General features: G+C 35.5%; 1 protein-coding gene across 9 annotated transcripts in view; it reads left to right on the plus strand.

The window, feature by feature from the left end:
* Nucleotides 1-20,526, plus strand: part of BCOR (BCL6 corepressor) — an 85,142-nt gene extending 64,616 nt beyond the window's left edge. For all 9 annotated transcript variants that reach the window (XM_081950042.1, XM_081950043.1, XM_081950041.1 and 6 more), the window contains 7 exons: nt 1,673-1,998; nt 2,407-2,544; nt 9,030-9,196; nt 17,014-17,159; nt 18,410-18,487; nt 18,678-18,828; nt 19,380-20,526. In XM_081950042.1, coding sequence (XP_081806168.1) covers nt 1,673-1,998; nt 2,407-2,544; nt 9,030-9,196; nt 17,014-17,159; nt 18,410-18,487; nt 18,678-18,828; nt 19,380-19,668 — 1,295 coding nt within the window. In that variant the 3' untranslated portion in view covers nt 19,669-20,526. The remainder of the gene's footprint in view (nt 1-1,672; nt 1,999-2,406; nt 2,545-9,029; nt 9,197-17,013; nt 17,160-18,409; nt 18,488-18,677; nt 18,829-19,379) is intronic.
* Nucleotides 20,527-21,294: the final 768 nt, after the last annotated feature.

The raw sequence follows: 21,294 nt of genomic DNA on the forward strand, positions 1-21,294 counted from the left end.
ATTGGTTGTTTAGCAGCCAAAGTCATGACCTATCTGAAAAGAGAAGGATTTACCTAAATGCTGCTGTTTGCTGTGTCCCATGGACACATAATGCATTATGATGGTTTTGGAGGGGTAAAAAAAATGAAGACATGGATTCCATCATGCTTCAAATAGAGATGGTGGGTAGAGGATAGTGGAAGAACAAATAGAAAAAGTAAGAAACATAGGATGGGTTAGAAGAAAAGGCAAAACTATGGTTAGAATGTAGATGATTTGTGGGGGAGGGAGGTTGTATGTAAAAAAACATTTTGAGAAAGATGAATTTTTTGAATGCACAGATTATGTTCCAGGTGTGAAAAAGAACAATTGGTTGTATTTGAAGAAAATTGTAGGTCATAAGCAATGTGTTTTGGAGGCTTAGACTATTATGTTGTAGTAGGGTTCCTGGAAAAATTGTTTCCTTTTTTATTTACCTGTTTTTCATTTTTGTAAAGAGAGTTTCTGGTGGAACAACACTGGATTCATCAGAATATGGTTTACCTTTGGGTCTAAGACCCCAGCTCTTCTCCACATTATGTTTCTTTGCAGAACTTGCACGTCTGAGGTAGTCATTGTGTGATGGCACTGTGCTACTTTCAAAATTCTAGATATGTCCAGTATCTTAAAAGTGTGGCAGGCCTTTGAAATATGCATATGAATACTTCTAAAAGCAACCTTTAGTCATTCATTTAGTTCAGAGATTAGTAGCAGTAATGAATTGTTTTATATTGAAAATATGGCTATGGGACATATTTGCTTGTTGTCACATGTTTCTCATGTATCAGGCAACCAGGTTTTCAGGTATCGATAGCAGAATATTGCAAAACAGAAAGAACTGTGGGATTTCTTTCTTGAGAAGTTATCAATGGGATACTATATTGCTTGCAGATGGATTAAGTACATGGCATGCTTACAAAAACAGTGACGTTCTCAAAAAAGGTTAGGTGCTTTCTATTGTTTAGTCAGAAAAGATAGCTATTTATTTATAATAATGTTACATAGATACATGGCTAACTATAGGGATCCATGAAACCATTGCGAAATGTTGCAAGAAATTGGATTCCAATTATTTTCATATGCAAAGGGATAATTTTCAAAGGCAAGAATGAGAATTGGATTTTGAAGTGTCATTTCTGCTTTTGGAAATCATCTGCATGTTAACATATTCATAACAAAGCAAGTGTCCTTTGACACTTGCTATTGCTCTGTTAAAAACAAACTCCCAAGGTGAAAAGGTTCAGTAGTTCTATACCTAAAAGAGCAATATATTCCCATTTTAGCATCATGAAGTTACAGGTAAGGAAGCATCTTCTCCTGTTTGTATCCAAAGCAGTAACTTGAGAAGGTAGACTGGCATCATATTAATTTGCCACTATTTCTGTGATGAGGTGTCTAAATTGTGGGATTGTTTATTGTCTTTTATCTAAGGCAGATTAGAAAACATTGCTTAGAAGTTGGAACAATTCATTCTATATAATATTTGTTTTAACAGTTACAGTTAAAATGTGTATTTGTTTAAAAATAGTAGTGTAATACATATATAAAGATTAGTGCTTTTAAACAATGCAAGGGCTTGTATTGAATGTTAGATATGTATTTATCTTCCCATTCAACATGCTGTACAGTGTGCAATGCCTTTCCTTTCATGTAGGTATCTCTGTGTTACCAGTGTCCTCACATATGAAGAATCTCTCCACCAATATAAACAGCAAAAGGCAAACTCAGCCAAGCTATACTTTGACTTCAAGGTTGGCTGCCAAGCAGCAGAAAATTAAAGAAACTTGGAAGACAGATGGGCTGTGCATGGATGAAGAAGAGGATTTTCAGGCTGCATCCCTGTTGCAGAAACACAGCGAGTGTGAGAAGCCGCCAGGGAAACGTCAGTGTAAAACAAAACATTTGGCACTGCAGGAAAGGAGAACAAGGTCATCCTTGACTGGAGATGACATAACAGATATTGAAAGCATTGAGGAGAAGGTATCTTTTTATCATGACTCAGTTGCCATTACTATCAGAGTGATAAAACCACCCAGATTAAATTCTTAAACATCTCCTTTTTGCTTTAATTTGGGGTTCATTCAACTTTCTCCTAGGACAAATTACATGATTACATAGAAATCTTGTACATTGATATAGAACTTTTAAGATGTAATTGAGAAGATGGCACAACCATTTTTTTAAAAAAGGAAAGATTTTCAATGAATTATTGAGGATAAACGGGTTGAGGTATGGAATTCAGTGAAGATTTTGACAGGTTAATGAGAATCTGAAATCAACTGGAGGCTCCTTCAAATTGAGATTCTTCACCACTCAAATCAATTAGGTGCAAACTGTATGATTGCCTGCAGCAGCAGCAGAAGACTCCTCATTATTGCCTTTTTTCAGCCCTCACAGCTGCAGATTGCAAGTACACCTCAAGAGATTGCCCCAAGTCGTCCCATGCCCCCAGAAGCTCGAAGACTTATTGTCAATAAGAATGCTGGAGAAACACTTCTGCAAAGGGCAGCACGATTGGGATATGAGGTAAGCATTGTTTCTGAAGATCACTATTTTGAATTAGATTATAGAAGAAGTTTGGTGTCACATATGATTCTAATTGCTCATATGTTTAAGAATCTGTATTCCCTCTCAATATGATGAAATAACTTGAGACCCTCTGCTTTGGTTTTTCATTCAAGCATGCAATTAATGCATTTTGTGAGTGGGTTTAGGAGAAAAAACATACAAACCCATGCAATTTAATAACCTGCAACTTAAATTAGGTACTGTCATTGCCAATAAGAATTCAGAGTATGGTGTGCTTTGCAAGATTGGAATCTTGTATAAAGTAAGATAAAGGGTAGGATAGAGTTAAGAGATCTATATATATTTGCTACATTTATAAAGGATTAGTCATTTGCCTTATTTTCACAGTGTGAGAGTCTAAGTATGCTGCATTTCAAGGTTGCTTTAAACATTGATTATTGGTACATTGTATATACCATATTTTTTGAAGTATATGACGCACCGGAGTATAAGACACACCAAGATTTTGAAGAGGCAAATTAAAAAAAAAGTTTTTGCACTCTGCAGACCTCCCCAAAACGGCTCGTTTTGTGCGAAAATGGCCCCATTTTTCGTAAAAGAAAGGCCATGCATAGCCTTTAGGAGGCTTGTAGAGTGCTCCTCAGGCTGCCCCCCCCAAACGAGCAAAAAACAGCCCATTTTCCATGAAAACAGGCCTGTTTTTTGTCAAAAAAAGGACATGCATAGCCTTTAGGAGGCTTATAGAGTGCTCCTGGGAGTGGGGGGTGGGGAAAGCGAGCAAAAATGTCCCATTTTTTGCTCATTTCTGCCCTCCCCATCCCCCAGGAACGGAAGCCTCCTAAAGGCTATGCACGGCCATTTTAGTGAAGGGGGCGGGGTTTCAGGAGGCCAAAAATGCTGTATTCAGTGTGTAAGACACACCCACATTTTCACCTTTTTTTTTTAGGGAAAAAGGTGCATCTTATACTCCGAAAAATATGGTAAATACATTTTGGGAGTCATTTCACACTTTTGACAAATCTAGAGTCCTTGGAGCCAGTTAGTCGTAGGAGATACACATTGCAATGGACTATGGATTCCACTCATAATGTGAAAATAAGATATCTGAAGTGTGTTTGTCTCCCTGTGTGTAAATTTTCTACATTTTAAGGCATTGGTCATGTTTTGTGAAAATGATAAATGTCAAGTTGAACAAAGTCCTGATATAACTTATTTAATGTTTTAATTGAAACTCTGAGGCAGCCAAAAATGGCAAAGAACAGAAAAGAGGTTATATACAGCTTCATCATACTTTCATCATTATTTCATACCTAGGATTTTAATTGTAAAAAAATGACTTTCTCTTGCTCTGAGGAGGTTTGTTATGAAAGCCTACATTGAGAGGCTAGGTAAGGTAGCAAACCTAGATCCAAATATTTTGTGACACACAAAATATACAGCTTCCTGTGTGGCAATGTGGTCTGACACCTTACCAATGCAGAAGTCACATGAAAAATATGTTTCTGGCTTTAGATGTATTGGGTTGAGTAGCAACTTAATCATTTTTCTTTGCTATAATTAAATGTTATTATATGCTTAATTTTATCAAAAAGAGAAAAGGGGAAATCTGAAAAGGAGGGAGAGAAATATAAACCCCTGTTGCATTTAAACACATACTGGCACAGACTGAAATCTTGGTAATGGTTTAACTTTATCCTAATAGGGCAATATATCCAGAATATTTAAATTTTATAAATTTGTCTATGTTAAATCAAACAGGACTGCTAAGCAATACAAGAAGACTCAGTGATTTACCTAATTGACTGGTTACTAAACGGATGAAGGGCAATTTCAGGAACTGTGGAAAAAGACTTGGAATTGAAAGTTGGTTAAGAATGCCATCCTTCATCTTTTTTGTTCTATTAGCATTGAGGTTAGCCATGGAAAACCAACTCTGGTTGTTTACATCAAAGTGATAGACCAGCCAACAAGTATATAGTATTGCAAATGCTTTTAGGTCCAGACAAGAGTATCAGTCTGGGATCCTATTGCTTAGGAGGTAATCTAAAAACTCACTAAAAATAGGGTGGACAGGGAAAAAAAATGAAATTTCAATATTGGGAGTGTGATGCCAGTTTTGGTTTTTGAATATAATTCCTCACTTGTATCCTCAGCTGGTAATTTGTCTAACTGTGCCTAGCTGCCAACAAAAAAAGGAGGAAATTCTTTTCTCCCTACTTGAGATAAGGGTTAAAGAGTGAGAAATGGGAAAGGAATGGAGTAAACTGGGCAACCGGGAAAAAGAAAATAAGTTAGCAGTGTAGACCTAGGGAGAGTCCCTTTCACAAAGAAATCCCTCATGGACTCTCAAAAGTGACAGTGCTTTTGCTTGCAAGAATGTATGAGATATCATGAGAAGGCAAAAAAGGCAGAGGGAGGACTTAGTCTTTAATTGTTTGTTTATTTTTGTATCCACTATTTATTAATGTGATGTTAATAAAGGGACATTGCAAAATCCATTTTCTCAAGCATGCTTTGGTACTTGTTTTTGAACCCTCGGGTTTTTTTTTTTTTGCCAAGGGTGGCAAAGATGGGTATGGGTTTAAATTTATATTCCCCTTGCACTCAGAGGTATAGATATTTGATTGAAGACTTAGGATGTGATTGCTACAGAGGGAAGGACACAATTGAACAGGACTAATTGTTATAGGTCTTCCTGGTCTAATAGAACAGTGAGATGCCAGCTATTAGAGAAACTAATTCTGAACTTGTGTTTCCTTTTAACACTGTAATGGAACAATAAGAATTTAATATCTCCTTATTCATGCATATGATGCCATTTTAAATGAATAACTATTTGAACTTCTGTTGATTACTACAGTACAAAATTGCTGCAAGTGAAAATCTTGCCTGATTTCCTAAGATCTAGGTGTCTTAATTCAAAATATATTGTGAGGTTTAAGTGAAAATAAAGGACAGTGCCGAAGGTCCTTAGTGAATAAACAGTGACAAATACCAAATTAAAATTCCCTTTGAAGCAGATGTACTTGAATGCACAGTTTGAAGGAAGAGGAAGAGGCATTTGAAGGTGGTGGCTAGGTGATAATACATTTAGTTCTGCTATATCTGTCTCAATTTGCACTTCTTCTCTTCCTCTATCCATATCAACAACCAACAAGTTTGTGGCAATAAAGGTCAATATTTTTTTTAAAAAACCCAAAGATATTGAGGTAACTTGACAGTTGCTTAGTGTCAATGTTTATCTTTCCATGACTAGAGATCTGTTCTGCAGAAAAGAGACCACTGGATACACTATAGAAAACATACATGCTTCTTTCTGTGTAAACTGAGCTGCTGTTAAACCTGGAGTTGAACTTCATATCATATTAGTTTGCAGATGCAGCCTTTTGAGTGGCCTTTCACAACATTACATGGCAAATACTTAATAATAAAACTCTTGATAATGAATCAGCCAGAAAGAATACAACTAATTTTTCAGATCGCTGACAAACTCATTTTCTTCATCTCTTAAGTATAATTTGACAAGGAATAAGTTAAGGGACTTTGAAAAATTGTATATTATAATAAGTTGAGCCTTTTTAATTAAAGAAACATTCCTGTAAATGTGTTTTTTCAGCATTCCCTGCTGGACAGACAATACATGAGAGAGTGAATTGTAAATATATAGGTAAAGGTAGTGGATAGGCTTGTAGAAACAAAATTGGAGACGTCTTTTGTGATCTTCCCCAAGATTTGGACTTACCTTCTGGAATATGTTGTAATTTTTGGTCTGCAGAGTTTGTGCACCACTAGAAAACACTGGCAGCAAAGGCTTTGTATTTTCCTATAGGTGTCTTACCTTTCTGGATACTGTTTTAGGAACCTCCCTTTTAAAACTTTTCTTTCCTACCATTGCCTCATTTTAAATGAGAATTTCCAGAGTGAAAAATTCCCCCCATTTTAAGTGAAAAAACTCTGATTTTAAAGATGTCTCCATAGTAACAAACAGGTTTTTTTTTCCGCCCCACCCTTTCCATCTTTCTCCAGGAAGTGATTCTGTATTGTGTGAAAGACAAGGTCTGTGATGTAAATCACTGTGACAAGTCTGGCTGTTATATTGTAAAGAGACTTTAGTCATGTTTATTCTTTTAGTAATTTTCTTTGCTGGCTTGAACTGAGGATGTACACAGAATACTGTGCAGAGCCATATTTAGGAATATGGACATGGAAACGGTCTAGTTAAAATATCAGTGGAGACTATTAAGTGGAACTGCTTGTGTGTCTGTTGATCTTTTTTCACTTTCTTATCTGAATCACTATTTTAAATACATTTTTGTTTGTATTACGTATGTTTTGAAAATGAAGAACGAATGCATATTTTTAAAAACATAAACCTGATTTATTAAATGCTAAATACTACATTTGTTGTGCTCCATTTAGCTCATTCTAAAATCACCTCTCTAGGGCCACTATCAGAATGAGTGTTTATTAACGCAAAAACATATATTAGGAAATAATAATTTGTTACTTACTGATTTGACACAGGCATATACTCTATATGATAAGTATTTTATAGCTTTTGGATTGTGAAAATTCTGATGAAAATATAAATAGGTCAGAAAGGTATAATAATTATAATTTCTAAGCAAGCTTTTAACGTTTTGTTCCGGGCTCCTATTTTCATATTCAGACTAGTCATGTGCTATCAATCACATTTTATAAATTCAGCAGACAAGGTTGAAATCTCTATGAATTAAATAAATCATAATTAAATAGTGTATGTGTTTGTTTGTTTGTTTGTTTTATTGGATTTATATGCCGCCCTTCTCCCAAAGGACTCAGGGCGGCGTACAACATTAAAAAACACACATCCCGAAAGTTAAAAAGAAATTAAATACATATCCAAAAAACAAACCCAATTTTTAGGACAATACATTTAAAAAATGAGATAAAATTAACAGGCCAGGCCGGCTTGCTGGAAAAGCCAACTTTTTAGGGCGCGTCGGAAGGACCGGAGGTCAGGGATTATGCGAAGCTCCGGGGGCAGCTCATTCCAGAGGGAAGGCGCTCCCATAGAGAAGGCTCTCCCCCTGGGGGTCACCAGCCAACACTGTCTGGCCGACGGCACCCTGAGAAGGCCAACTCTGTGGGATTGTACTGGACGGTGGGAGGCTACTGGTGGCAGTAGGTCGTCTCGCAGGTACCCTGGGCCTAAGCCATGGAGCGCTTTAAAGGTCATAATTAATACCTTGAATCGCACCCGGAAAACAACTGGCAACCAGTTAATTAATTAATCATAAAATTCTATATTGTTATGTTTTGTGGTGAATGATGTTGGATAAAATCCACTGGGAACTTAATTAGTTCAATGGTGAGAAGCTATATGCAGAATGGGTGCTGTCTTTCAGGAACTATTGTGCAGATTAAATGAATGATTTTAAACAAGGACAAATCTGACAAATTTCTCTTTTACACATACTTATTTATTATTACATTTATTTATTAATATAGGAAAATATATTGTTTATTGATTAATGCCAACTAGTTCTAAGACTTATACCACAATACTAATGAAGAAGAAAAATAACAGCTCCCAAAATAAACCAGCATGGCTACATAAAGAACTCTCTGACAAATTGAAACACAAAAAAGTTAAGTATAAAAAGTGGAAAGAGGGAGACATAACTAAGGCAGAATATCAGCAAATAGCCCAAGCCTGTAAAGATGAAGTAAGGAAAGCTAAGGCTCACAATGAAGAAAGGCTTGCCACAAAAGTAAAAAATAACAAAAAAAAATTCCAATAGATGGAGTGGTTTACATGTTATTTCACAGTGGATTTCCATTTGGTTCTAGCAGGCACAGAGGAATGGTGATGCATCTTGGTGTTTCTTTAGTCCTGGGAATACAGTAGAAGCAAGGGGGAAAAATCCAAAAATGATGGTTCCCTGTCTTGTTACTTTTGATACGTGGCACAAAACTGAAATACAGAAAATTTTGCATGTCATTAATTAACATATGATGCAATGGAAGAGATTTGCATAAATAGAAGTAAAACTAAATATACTCTTAAAAATCTGAAGAGATTTCTGCCCCAAAGAAAATTTCCACTATATATCTATATCTATCTATGTCTGTCTGTCTGTCTGTCTAAAACCTGCATCCACATTGTTTGCTCTGTTAAAGTGAAAAACAATTTTTCCTTGTAAATTAATTTACTCCACTATCCTTCTACACTTATTTGTATGGTAACTCTTTTGAAATTGTTAAATATCTTGAACACCAGTTTTGTTTGAGATATCTCAGTCAATCTTCCTTCTGGGCTAATCCCTGGCTTTCTTTTTCAACCATTTGACTTTAACTGAGATGAGAACTGTGTAATAGATTCCTTCTTTCCTTTGTAACTTGCTAATAGTCCAATCAGAGAAGTATTCCCAGAATGTTAAAAGTAAATGATTTGCATATTTTCACCACAACAAACAATTTGCTGTTTTCTTCTTTTTCAGGAAGTGGTTCTATATTGTTTGGAAAACAAAGTTTGTGATGCAAATCATCGTGACAATGCTGGTTATTGTGCCCTACACGAGGCCTGTGCTAGAGGTTGGCTGAGCATTGTGCGACATCTCCTAGAATATGGAGCAGACGTCAACTGCAGTGCTCAGGATGGAACTAGGTTAGCAATTCTAGTTAAGCTAAATCTAAATCTTCAGTATTGCATTAATATATAGTGGGATTACTGTTACACCTAAATTGTAATCTTGTTTAGAGAAATGGTATATTTCTCCCAAAAGATTTATACTGTATACAGTAGTTGCTTTGGTCCTTGTATACTATTCAAAAGTTGATATGATAACATGGTGTCACTACTTGGTACTTTTTGGCTGCAAGTCTATATCATCAAAAGCAAAGAATCCTTTGGTGGTGGTGGTGGTGGTGGTGGTTGTCATTGTTCTTCTGTGTTGACTCTTAGTAACTGCCTGGACAAGCTCCTGCAGTTTTTCATGACTAGATTCAGAAGTGGTTTGCCATTGCATGCTTCTTATGGTTGCGAGAGAGAATGATTGGCACAAGGTCAGACAGCTAAGGTGGGACTAGAATTCACTATCTCCAGGTTTCTAGCCTGAGGCCTTAACCACTGCATCATACTAGCTCTTATTACTCCCTTAAATACTAAAAAAATATCAAGTTTAGACAACAGTAAAATTCAAGTTTTTACTAATCATAAGAAACAGGAAGTAAGCATGCTTTCTCACAATTTAATTTTTTTTAGATCATTCCTTTTACATTACTATTCACTAAACTTCATATTTTGTTATGCAAAGTTCATCTTTTCTAAAGCAGTTTAGTTGTGTTTATTTTTTAAAAGTTCTGTAATGATGATGGGTATATTCTTTGAGTTCTTCTGTTTGAATGTTTTATCACTTATCACCTTATCTGGTAGTTTTAAATTAGCATGTCTGAATGCCATTGGCATTTGAATAAATAGAACTTGCAAAGATTTCAGGAAAAAACCAAAAAAACCTTTTAAAAAACTTCTGAGCAGACTTTGTCACCTCATTGATTCTGTAGAGAGATTTTGAATATTTGTTCCTTCCATTAGCTAAGTAAAGAAAGAAGATAATTAGAAAAGGTACACATACTTCCACATTGTGAGATCTGTTTAAACCAAACAGTCAGATCTTTATAAAAACACTTTACTAAATAAGCCATAGAAAGTTTTGTAGCATGTGGTATAAACACAAAATCATGGTTCAAAAAGTAAATTTTCTTCATTCATTGAACTTTTTTTTTATTCCTTGAATTCGTAATGTGCAAAATTCCTATCATGAATTTATTTTACTAAGTATGTTACTGTTAAATCTATGGTGATGATTTGTACGGTCAGACACTGAAGTTCATCCTGTAATAAGTGGCAGATTCTGTTGTAGTTTACCTTCATCTGCCCTTCGTAATGTACAGTGAGCAGACAGTGGATTAAAAACAGATTGTACCCTTTCTGTATGATTCTGCTATTTTTCACTGATTGTTGTGCTATCTTTCCCCCCAATCTAGACTAGTCAAATCCATAATATTATTTATACACCACATATTCGCCCAGATGTACAGACATTTTTCAAATTCAAAGCTACCCTTAAAGTGTATTTGGATGTATTAACTGGGACAAAATATATCAGTGTGGACAGTTATGGAGGCCCCTCAGGTGGCTCATATGATATCACTGTTATGTGAACTACACTGGCTACCAGTTTGTTTCTGGGTCCAATTCAAGATGTTCAATTTTTCCAATTTTAACTTTTCAAAGCACTTTTGAATTTTTTATTTATATTGTAAGCTGCCCAGAATCACTATATCAGTGAGATGGGCAGCATAGAAATGTAACAAACAAAACAAAACAAAGCTTGGACACAGTATAGATCGAACACAGACTCCATAGATGTTGCCACGGTAGAAGATACAGATTAAGATCCTGGAAATAGTCTGCAATAACAAATTAGCTGAAATAGAGTTATCATGATTGATGGAAGGCAATGTGTCTGAACTCTGTTTTGACAAAGTTAATATTAAATGCATTTAATACCACAAAAATAATTTTGGTAATAACTTCAACAACTCCCGGTTTAACTACTGTTTCTAAAACATTTTAGCATTCTCACCTGATCTCTCAGTGTCCACCTTTCTTTTTTTGTAACCTTAAGTCTTTTACAAATTTATTGCCTTTTTGAGGGGGGGGGGGAGAAGCTATACATGGCATACATACAATGATGGTGTTAAGCATGCTTTAAACATGTTTAACTGACTATATTCATAGGAAAGTCCACACATACTAATGTTTGTATTTCATATAATTAATTAATTTTCATGAGAGGTATGCTAGTAGGTTTGATAGGAAAACATGTTCCTATTGTGTACATCCATATTTACATCCTCTCCAGCACCATATAACCAAACAGGAACCAAGGAGATAACTTGAGGACATGGACACAATCAGAATAGCACCTCAGACTTGTGATCTCCAGCAAGTAGTGTCACTGAAGGTGTATATATATATATAGTCGTAAAATCTGTAGCAAGTCCCACCCATATTCTCCATGAATTTATCTGATCATCTTCAAAAGCCATCCAAGTAACAAGTCATCATTTAATTTTGAGCAATAAATTCTACATTTCAAGTATCAGCTTAATGAAGTAGTGCTTCAGTATTTCCTTATTTTCCTCTTCATTGAATGGCACTGGGTTCTAGTATTCAAAGAAACAAAGAAAAAATTATCCGTATAAATTTTACTGCATATAATTTTATATACACCTCTATGAAGTCCTTTTTTAATTGCTTTTTTCTAAGCTAATAAACCCAAACTTTCAAAGAAGGGAATTTGCTTTGGCAAACTGCTTATTTTTGTTTTCCTTTTCTACATTTTCTCTACCTCTACAATTTCCACATAAAAATAAGTATTGTACAAATTTATATTTTGATACACACTGTTTCATTTTACAGACTAAACTTTCATAATATGAAAACATTCAGCTCCTTCTAAACAAGGAGTAAGCAGTAGCAGAGGGCAAAGCAGTGTTTGAATTTTTTTCTGCTTAGTTTCTGCAGGAATTTTTTCTGCCTCTATTGTATCTTTGATTAAAGGTATAGAATTATATTTCTGGTACAGAATTTGTCAATCTCTTACCCATTACTTGATTGAGGAAGGGAATCCAGAGCTAGTGTATCTTTAACAAATGCCTATCAATAATCTATCTGAAAATCTTCCGGAAATCTTCCTGATTGTAGACTGCTCTTACTATTAAAAACCTCAAACAATTGTTCAGACTTGTAATTTGTAATCCAGATATGATACTTAAGTAAAAATAATTAACAGTGTGCACTAGACATCCCTTGCCTTAATGATATGCTTCTGTTTCTATAAATTGAGAAAGGCAATTCTAGATGGTAAGACAAAGAAGGAATTATTGAGTATTTCAGATAATCTTATGGATTATTTGTCATCTATAATCAAAACAGTATTAGGGATCCACTTAGCATACTTTATTAATTAAATTGCTAGTAGAAATACTTTTCTCTGTTTTCTTGTGCTCACATTATAGGATCCTAGTTATCATGTGTTTCTGGTAACCTAACTGAAATGGGAAGCTAGAATCATACTTTTCTGCCTCATTATTTTTTTCTACCCACTTTTTGTTATGTGACCTCTGTATTCTGCTGTTTTTTTGGTTGAATGTTGGAGTATGCTGAAAACTACTTTTAGAGTTTTACTCTGCTGTATTCTGTTTCATGACAATATCCTAAATAGCTAATGTTTGTGGCAGAAATTATTAGCTGGCATGGATTTCTGTGATTGGGTTTCATCTAATATATTGCAAGAAAAAAAATCACTTGAGTCATTTAAACTATCTTATCTGTTAACTAGCTTATTCATTGAAAAATAGAACTTTAAGACAAGGACACAATACTGGATACCTGGTTTAAATGACATTTGCACAGTTTATGAAGACAACAGTAAATTGGAAAGCGTCTGAGTATGCACCATGTCTTTCCTTGACCTCTTGAGTTTAGTATAGTGTTTGCAAAAGAGATTGGGCAATGAGTACTATAGAATAAACGGGATGCTCACAGCAGCTGAGAGAGAATGCAGTTTTGTAGACTTTAGGATGAATAAAAGTGCTGCCTAGAAGAGACAGCCAGAAGAGTGATGTGATTTCTGCAGGCAGGGAGCCGAGAAGAGATTAAAACTGACTCTCAGGTTCCATAATCTTAAGGATAGCTCTCACAAAGTCTTCCCCTGGAAGGAGGAAAATGAACATAGCAGGGTCTTTCACCGTTTTTTCTTGTTTAGGTAGAGCTGGGGTATGTATCTTGTAGTATTGATGTATTCATAACTAAACCAGGGAAATGTATGTTTTTGTTTAAATATGGGTATTTGGGCATATACAGCTGGAGTTGTACAGATTTGTTCTGATTCTTTTATTGGAAGGTGCATAACTAGAATGGCTAAATGCCTTGTTTTTCCTGTATTCCTTTCAACATTGATAACAATATTAAATTTGTTTACAAGATTTCCAAGACGACCCAATTCTAAGGGACCAGGCAGCTTATAGAATTAATACCAAAAGGTATAAAACAACAGGCAGAAATATTTATTATTCCAGTAGAACAAAACACATACAATCAACCAATAAAACCCAACTTGTAAAGAATCTATGTCCCACTTGTAGACAATTTGGGGGAAAAGTCATATTTAAAGTATTCTTAAAGGAAACCAGGCTGGGCCATTTAAATCTCTGGAGACTAGTGTTCCAGAGGATAAGCACTGCAACAGAGATGGCACACTTTCTGGGTCCCATTAGATGACATTATTTAATGGGATCCAGAGTTTGCTGATTGTATTTGATCTTCGGGACAGGCAGAAACAATGGAGAAAGATGGTCCATTAAATAACTACCTCTTGTATTACCATGTAAGGATTTGTAAACAACAGACTCTTTATCTTCCACCCAGGCCAGAAGTCCATTGGTAACCAGTGCAAGGTTTATAGTTCCAAGGACCCATATAGTCTTCCCATATAGCTGAACAAGACTGTGCCTCAGTGATTTGATTGGACCTGTCTAGTCAAGGGTCCAGTTTAAAAAGATATGAGTGAATTTATTTGTCAGATGCCTAGAATATTCTTCACAATGGCATTTTATGTATTGCTGTGGCCCATCCTTCCCCAGCAGGAAGGAGGTCACTTTAAAATGGGTATTGGTTGGCAATCTGTAGATAAGATTGGTAAGAATTGAAAAATATTTACATTTTGCTGCTCTTATTGCCACAATGTAATCCCTGAAATGGACTCTTAATTATGTTGGATCAAATTCACTGTATGTTTTCCTTCAAAGACATTCTAGGTATCTCCTCTGCCATTTAATGTCACTAAACCTTCTGAGATTGAAGGACTATCCAATCCAAGGGTCCCATAAAATGCTTATTCCAGTAGAAACAAGGACCTCAGACAAACTGTCCAATAGATTTTCAGTAAAAAAACAAACCAACTTCTTCTGAGAGGCATCAGAGACAGAGTGATGTAATGGTTTTAACTTCCTAGTGCAGTGATGGTGAACCTTTTTTGGCTCGCATGCCAAAAGCGGGGGGAGCGCAGGGGGTGGTGGCCAGGGGTGCCATACCCATAATGCAATGTGCACGACCCCTGTGCTCATGCACATATGACCAGCACTCCCCCCCATTTTTGGCAGGCTTTTATGCTCCAGGGGCTTTATAGGAGCCTGGGGAGGGTGAAAACAGCCCCCCCTGCCTCCCCGGAGGCCCGTTGGAGGCTTCAGGAGCTTCTCTGAAACATCTGGAGTGCGAAAAACCAGCCCTATGAGCAAACCGGAAGTTTGGGAATGTACTTCCGGTTTGCTTGTGGGGCCAGTTTTTGCCCTCCGGAGCCTTCAGGGGCCTTCAGAGGGAAAACGAGGCTTCTTTTCCAGCTTCCCTGCTGGCAAAACAAATTTTCACCAACTGGAAGGTGTGTGTGTGGGGGAGGGTGGGCAAGAGAGAGAGAGAGAAAGAAAGAAAGAGAAAGGGTAAGAGAGAAAGAACGGAAGGAAGGAGGGGAGAGAGAGAGAAAAGAGAGAGACAAAGATAGAGAAAGATAGAAGGAAAAAGAAAGTTGGAGAGAGAGACACAAGAAAGAAGGAAGGAAGAAAGTGAGGGAGAGAGACACAAGAAAGAAAGAAGGAAGAAAGAAAGAAAGGAAGAGAAAGGAAGGAAGGAAAGAAAGAAAAAAAGAAAGAAAGAAAGAGGGAGAGAGACACACAATAAAGAAAGGAAAGAAAGAAAAAGAAAGGGAACTTATGATCACAATTGCACCCAAAATTTTGGTTGCTAAGCAAGAGCGTTGTTAAATGAGTTTCACCACATTTTACAAGTTGGCCACTCCTACCCGGTCACATGACCGCCAAGCCACAGATACAAAATAGACCACACCTACAGAATAGGTTCTAAACAAATTTGAAACCCACCACTGTCTTGTGATATTATGCTTTGCAATCTTATTATTTAACAATGGAAATTTTGGTCCCAAATACTGTGTTTAAGTGAGGACAACCTGTAGGCATCAGTGCTGAATAAAGATTTATTTATTTCGAGTATAACACGCACACGTGTATAACGCGCACCCCTAATTTTCAATTAAAAATCGGTATAAAATTTTGTTTCACACCAAGCATTGTAATTGACAAAAAAACGTTGATGAACACGTGCAGCCATGATAAAAATCATTTATTGACAACATAAACTGGTATAAACACAATACCGAAATAAATAAATGCCATCCATTTTATTGCTGATGCCGTAACGTGTGAGCGAGGCGAGGAAATGAAGCGGCGACCATACAGCGGATAATAAGAATTCGCACCCCCAGTTCGGGCCTCCCACTGTAAGCAATGAGGGAATGTTTTGTTTTCTTCGCCCTCGCGTACAGTGAGCAGCTGCAGCCCGGAAAAGGCACAGTGCGAATTTACAATTCGCCTGCGCCCTCAATGGACCGGCCGCCACTGCCACCCCACCCCAGCCCTCGTTTATAACGTGCACCCAAACTTTGATTTCTTTTTTTGGTAGAAAATTTTGTGCGTTATACTCGAATAAATACGGTAGTTGCTAGTCCAAGTGGATTTCATACATAAAATTGAAACATTTTATTTTTGGCTTTAGTTAATACCAGGTCTTAGTTAAGCCCTGTGTGCACATTCTATTTTGTAGAGATTTCTAACAATATTAGGATTTGGAATTATTATGCCTTTTGACTCTAATCTCAGAATTCTGATTCAGAAAAAGCAAATTAAAATAATTCTAACAAAAAATAGTTGCTTTAAGCTTCATTATCCTCTATAAATCCATTGAGTGAAGATCTCCTTTTTATCCACAACCCTAAACATGTGTGATGTCTTTAGTCATTCAGACATATTTTAAGAAATTATTCAGCAAAACATAGCATAATTTTTTATTTATTTTATTTCTAAGGGTTTCAACCAATAATTGTTAATTTCACCTATATAGTTTTTACTTTTTTCTTGATTCATAAGCCAGAGGTTGTTAATAGTTATTGCACATTTTGAATAAAACTAAGTTTGTATAAAATAGAAAAATATCAAGGCAGCTATTTGTTTGGATTTTTGAGGACTTAAATTTTACAAAGCAAAACTATGATGTGAATGCTCAATATATTGTTTACACATATGCCAATACTATGAGATTTGATTTTTTGTTCAAAGTGATGTCTATTTAAACATAACTTTCTCAAGGAGCTTGCTATTTAATAGAGTATATGTATATTAGTTTCAGTTCCTGATATTAATAATATCTTCTAAAATGTGAGAAAAGCACTTTGTGTAGTAGTCCTCTTCCTCATCATGTTCTCATACGTCTTGCTTTAAATGGAGACAGAACATAACTTATTATGTTGCATGGATTTAAAACAAAAGTTTCTTTCTTCCCTTTCTAAGGCCTATCCATGATGCAGTGGAAAATGATCACCTAGAAATAGTCCGATTGCTCCTTTCTTATGGCGCTGACCCTACGCTTGCTACATACTCAGGTAGAACAATTGTGAAAATGACACACAGTGAACTAATGGAGACTTTTCTAACAGGTGTGTATCCTTTTGATTGTGCCAATGGTTGTCCATTTGCAATGTGATATTCTACAAAACATAAATTACTTTTCAGATAACAGTAAAAGTAAGGATTGTGGGTTTCTGATACTTTGTTGCTTAACTTACAATAGAAATACACAGTATTTAATACAGTATTTAAATATTATGTATTTTTACACAGTATTAATATTGTGAGTTAAAATGTTAGTACTTTAGTCTTGAAGATAGCTTACAGATCTCTTCATCTGCGGCCATCCATAGTGGTCAATATTATGATGTCATTCAAATTTTGAGAGACATATGAATAACCAGTATGAAATGTACAGTCAGGGACAGTCATTTCTTCAATTAGTATACTGCTTTCCTCTTTTTTCATACATTTCCATTTATCTATTTTGCAATTGGAGATACTAAAGCTGTTTTTTCCCAAACAAAATAGTCTTATTTGAGTATTAATGCAATTAACAATTAAAATGAACAAAGCAACAAATACTAAAAAAAGTAAGAATAGCATTAGTGGTGTACATACTTGAGCTGGAGGAGTTCTCATAGTTAAAACAGAAAATGTTTTATGACATATTATGGAAGAAACTGTTTTATGATAATTTTTATGCTATAAAAATGTTTCCATGTGAGTCCTGGGTCCTAGATTTTGGATACATTCTATAAGTTAGCTTATCTGAGGTACCATGGATCAAAATGGTATGCTACAGGGCACCTTAGCTCCAGGTGACATTTTGCCTGCCTGCCTGCCATCTCACTGTCAAACAACTCTTGAGTGTTTACCTTATAACTCATGTGTATCCTCGTATACTCCCATTCTTCATCAACTAAGTTCAGGTTTGCATTGCCAATTGTGCTTTCAAAATTCAAGGAATCAAAAAATAGTCTAGTGATGAAAATGTGAAGATCTTGGCCTGATCGTGTGAAACAAATGTATCTGTAACAATTGTAGCCTAACTTTTATAGCTCAATATCTCCACAATCAATTTGAAGCACACAAAACTGAATAATAAAAGTAGGATTTGGAGGTTGTTGAAAAGTAAATGAAAGTATAATAATTATATTTTAAAAGAAATGAGATACCTGATACTACTTAAGAGTTCTGCTGTATTCTGATTGATAATTTATGTTAATACTGTATGCTTTCAGAAAGCATAAAACCTCTATGGGTTATATTTTGTCATGTTATGATAAATTGCAAAACTTCCCAACTCTTTCAATGTTATATTGTTGTATCTCTCTAGAATATTTAACTGATCTTCAAGGTCATGATGTTGATGACCCTGGCTTGTCCTGGGACTTCTATGGCAGCTCTGTGTGTGGTAAGAAGACATGTTTTGGGGCGGGGTGGGGGTGGGCAGGGTTCCATTATTTCAAATGTGTGCATGTATATGTATGGGGAGGGGACAGAATTCACAGAAGGGAGATCAAATTTTTAAAAAAGGGAAGGGAAGGGAAAAAAGCCACTATTTGACAAAGGATCTTCAATTATTTTTTTGTTTATTTAAATAGAGCCAAAAGGTGAATCAGGATTTGATATTCTATCTAATCCACCTGGCCCAAATGATGAAGATGAAGATGGATTTAGTGATATCTTTGAGTTTGAATTCTCAGATGTGCCTCTCTTGGTATGTTATAACATCCAAGTGTCTCTTTCTCAAGGGTAAGCACCATTATTTTTTATATTGGAGGGGAAGATAAATTGTTTCCCCAGTGTATGTTAATGTACAAATATCTGAGTTATTATTGACATGTTCAAGATATTATTTTTGTCTCACTGAATGCAGTGAATCTTTTGTTATTTATTATGTAAGAAATAGGTTTCATATCCTATGTGTTTTGTTCATAAAAACTCCCCATAGATTGGATTCTTTAAAATAAGAATTGTTCATATTCAGTAAATCTACGTATGTGAATATATGCTGATATTGCAGACATATTCACAGGGAAAAACTTATGGCTTGGTGAAGCTTATGAATCTTGGTGAAGCTTATGAAAAAATACTGTCGCATTGTGTGAACAGATGTTTGCTTGTTTAAAGCTAGATTTCATCCCTGAGTTTACTGGAGGAGGGAATAGGAAGAGGATGGAAGAGTACAGAGACTAACCTATTTTTTCTTTTACTTAAATATAATGTATTTAAAATTATTACTAGCTGAACCATGTTGATTGAAACCTTTCAGCATCTTGTCAATATTTTACTTTTGTCTCTAGACCACGGAACTGGTTTTTGCTCTCTGATGTAGCCAAGAGGCTGAAAATGTCACCTAGGATATTTCGCTGCAGTTTCCCAAGTTTGGAAGTTATCAGTGTTACAGAAGCAGAATTTTTCAAACAGGTATCTTTGAGTCAGCTGTTTGCTTGCCAAAAGGATCTTGAAGCTTTCAACCCAGAAGGCAAGGAACTGTTGGACTTGGTAGAATTTACTAATGAATTACAATCTTTGCTTGGAGCCTCACTTGAATGGTTGCACCCAGATGAAGAAATTGATATTTATTGGTGAATCTCCCAGCTTCTTAATGTACAGTTCTGTGTAAGATATTTCTTTATGTATATGTGTTACTGCAGTTATTTCTATAAAGAAAAGGATACTGTTAAATAAAAGAGCTTTCCTCTAATACACATATATACACACAAACACACACAAATTTATCAGATGGGTGGATTTTTGGAAGTTTTTTTTTTAAAGAGACCACTCTGTTTCTACAAATTATAAAATTGGTAAAAGGTGTATGCACGTTCCTTTTAAGTGCAGACAAATTTTGGTATAGATTTGTTTTTACATGGAACTTTTAAAAAAATGGCTTTGCTTCAAACAAATAGGCATAAAGATGCCTATTATAGGTGATGTGATCAATATTGTTAACTTGGGAAAGTTTATTGGGGAAGGCACTTCATTATATTTTTGTTTTTGTTTACAAAAAATCCTACTTTGACCAGGTACACACTATTGAATACAATTCAGTAGACTGTAATATAATTTAAAACCATACACATGCACATCTACTAATTGTGTGAACTTTTATATCTTAATTTAAAGACGTGAAATTTAGTTTTCACCTGGCAAACTGGATTGTTTATATATATATATATATATGTATAGATACACACACATATTTTATATGTGTGTGTTTAAACATTTGATGCTCTTTATTTAAAAGAAAACTTTGAACTATTTTTCTGTAAAATACTGAAAACTAACCTATGTTGAAGTTGTTTAAAACTGTACAGAAGCTAAATCTTTTTTCTGAATTGTGTGTTTATGTTTGAGATTTGTGTTTGAACTTTGTACGTAAATTCTTCTGCCTTTGTATTTATATTTTACAAAAAAAGATGCCAAGGCAATAAAACTGTTGAAAAAGCAGTGCTGAAACAACGTTTTTGGTGTGACCTTTGAGTGAACTGAGAACCCAAACGGTATCTCTTTTCCCCCCATGAATAGAATTGTGCATATTCCTTACCCGGAAAGAAAAGAAAATTCAGTTTTCAGTCATATACAATCCCTCTTCATTCAAAATTACACACATACACACACCCAAATTGTGGGTACTCCTTTATACTATAGGACAAGATTTGGCTGTAGATCAAATTCACATTTTTTTTACTACCGGTTCTGTGGGCATGGCATGGCTTGGTGGGCGTGGCGGGGAAGGATACTGCAAAATCTCAATTCCCACCCGACTCTGGGGCCAGCCAGAGGTGGTATTTGCCGGTTCTGCGAACTATTCAAAATTTCCGCTACCGGTTCTCCAAAACCTGTCAGAACTTGCTGAATTTCACCCCTGCTGTAGATGTCTGCAAATGGGATGGGAGGAGGGGATTGGAAGTGACAAAATATGTATCATGAAGTTATAACACAAATTCTAACCTTTGCATACGTACATATGACATTGCAGTTTTTTTTAAAAAGAATGATTATTGTACCAAACACATCTTATAATTTTCTATCTTCATGGTTGATGTATGGTTTGGTCATTATGTTAACTCCAATATTAATTAATTATTCATGATGTGTTGGACACAAGCAGCAGTGTTACAAGCACTATATCATGTTAGATGTTAGATTTGTTTACCAGGTTTAATACACAAGCAATTTTTGAAACAATGTGGAAATATTTTTAGGAGTATC

Source organism: Natrix helvetica (assembly GCF_964273705.1).
Source record: "Natrix helvetica genome assembly, chromosome: 4".
NCBI classification, from domain to species: Eukaryota; Metazoa; Chordata; class Lepidosauria; order Squamata; family Natricidae; genus Natrix; species Natrix helvetica.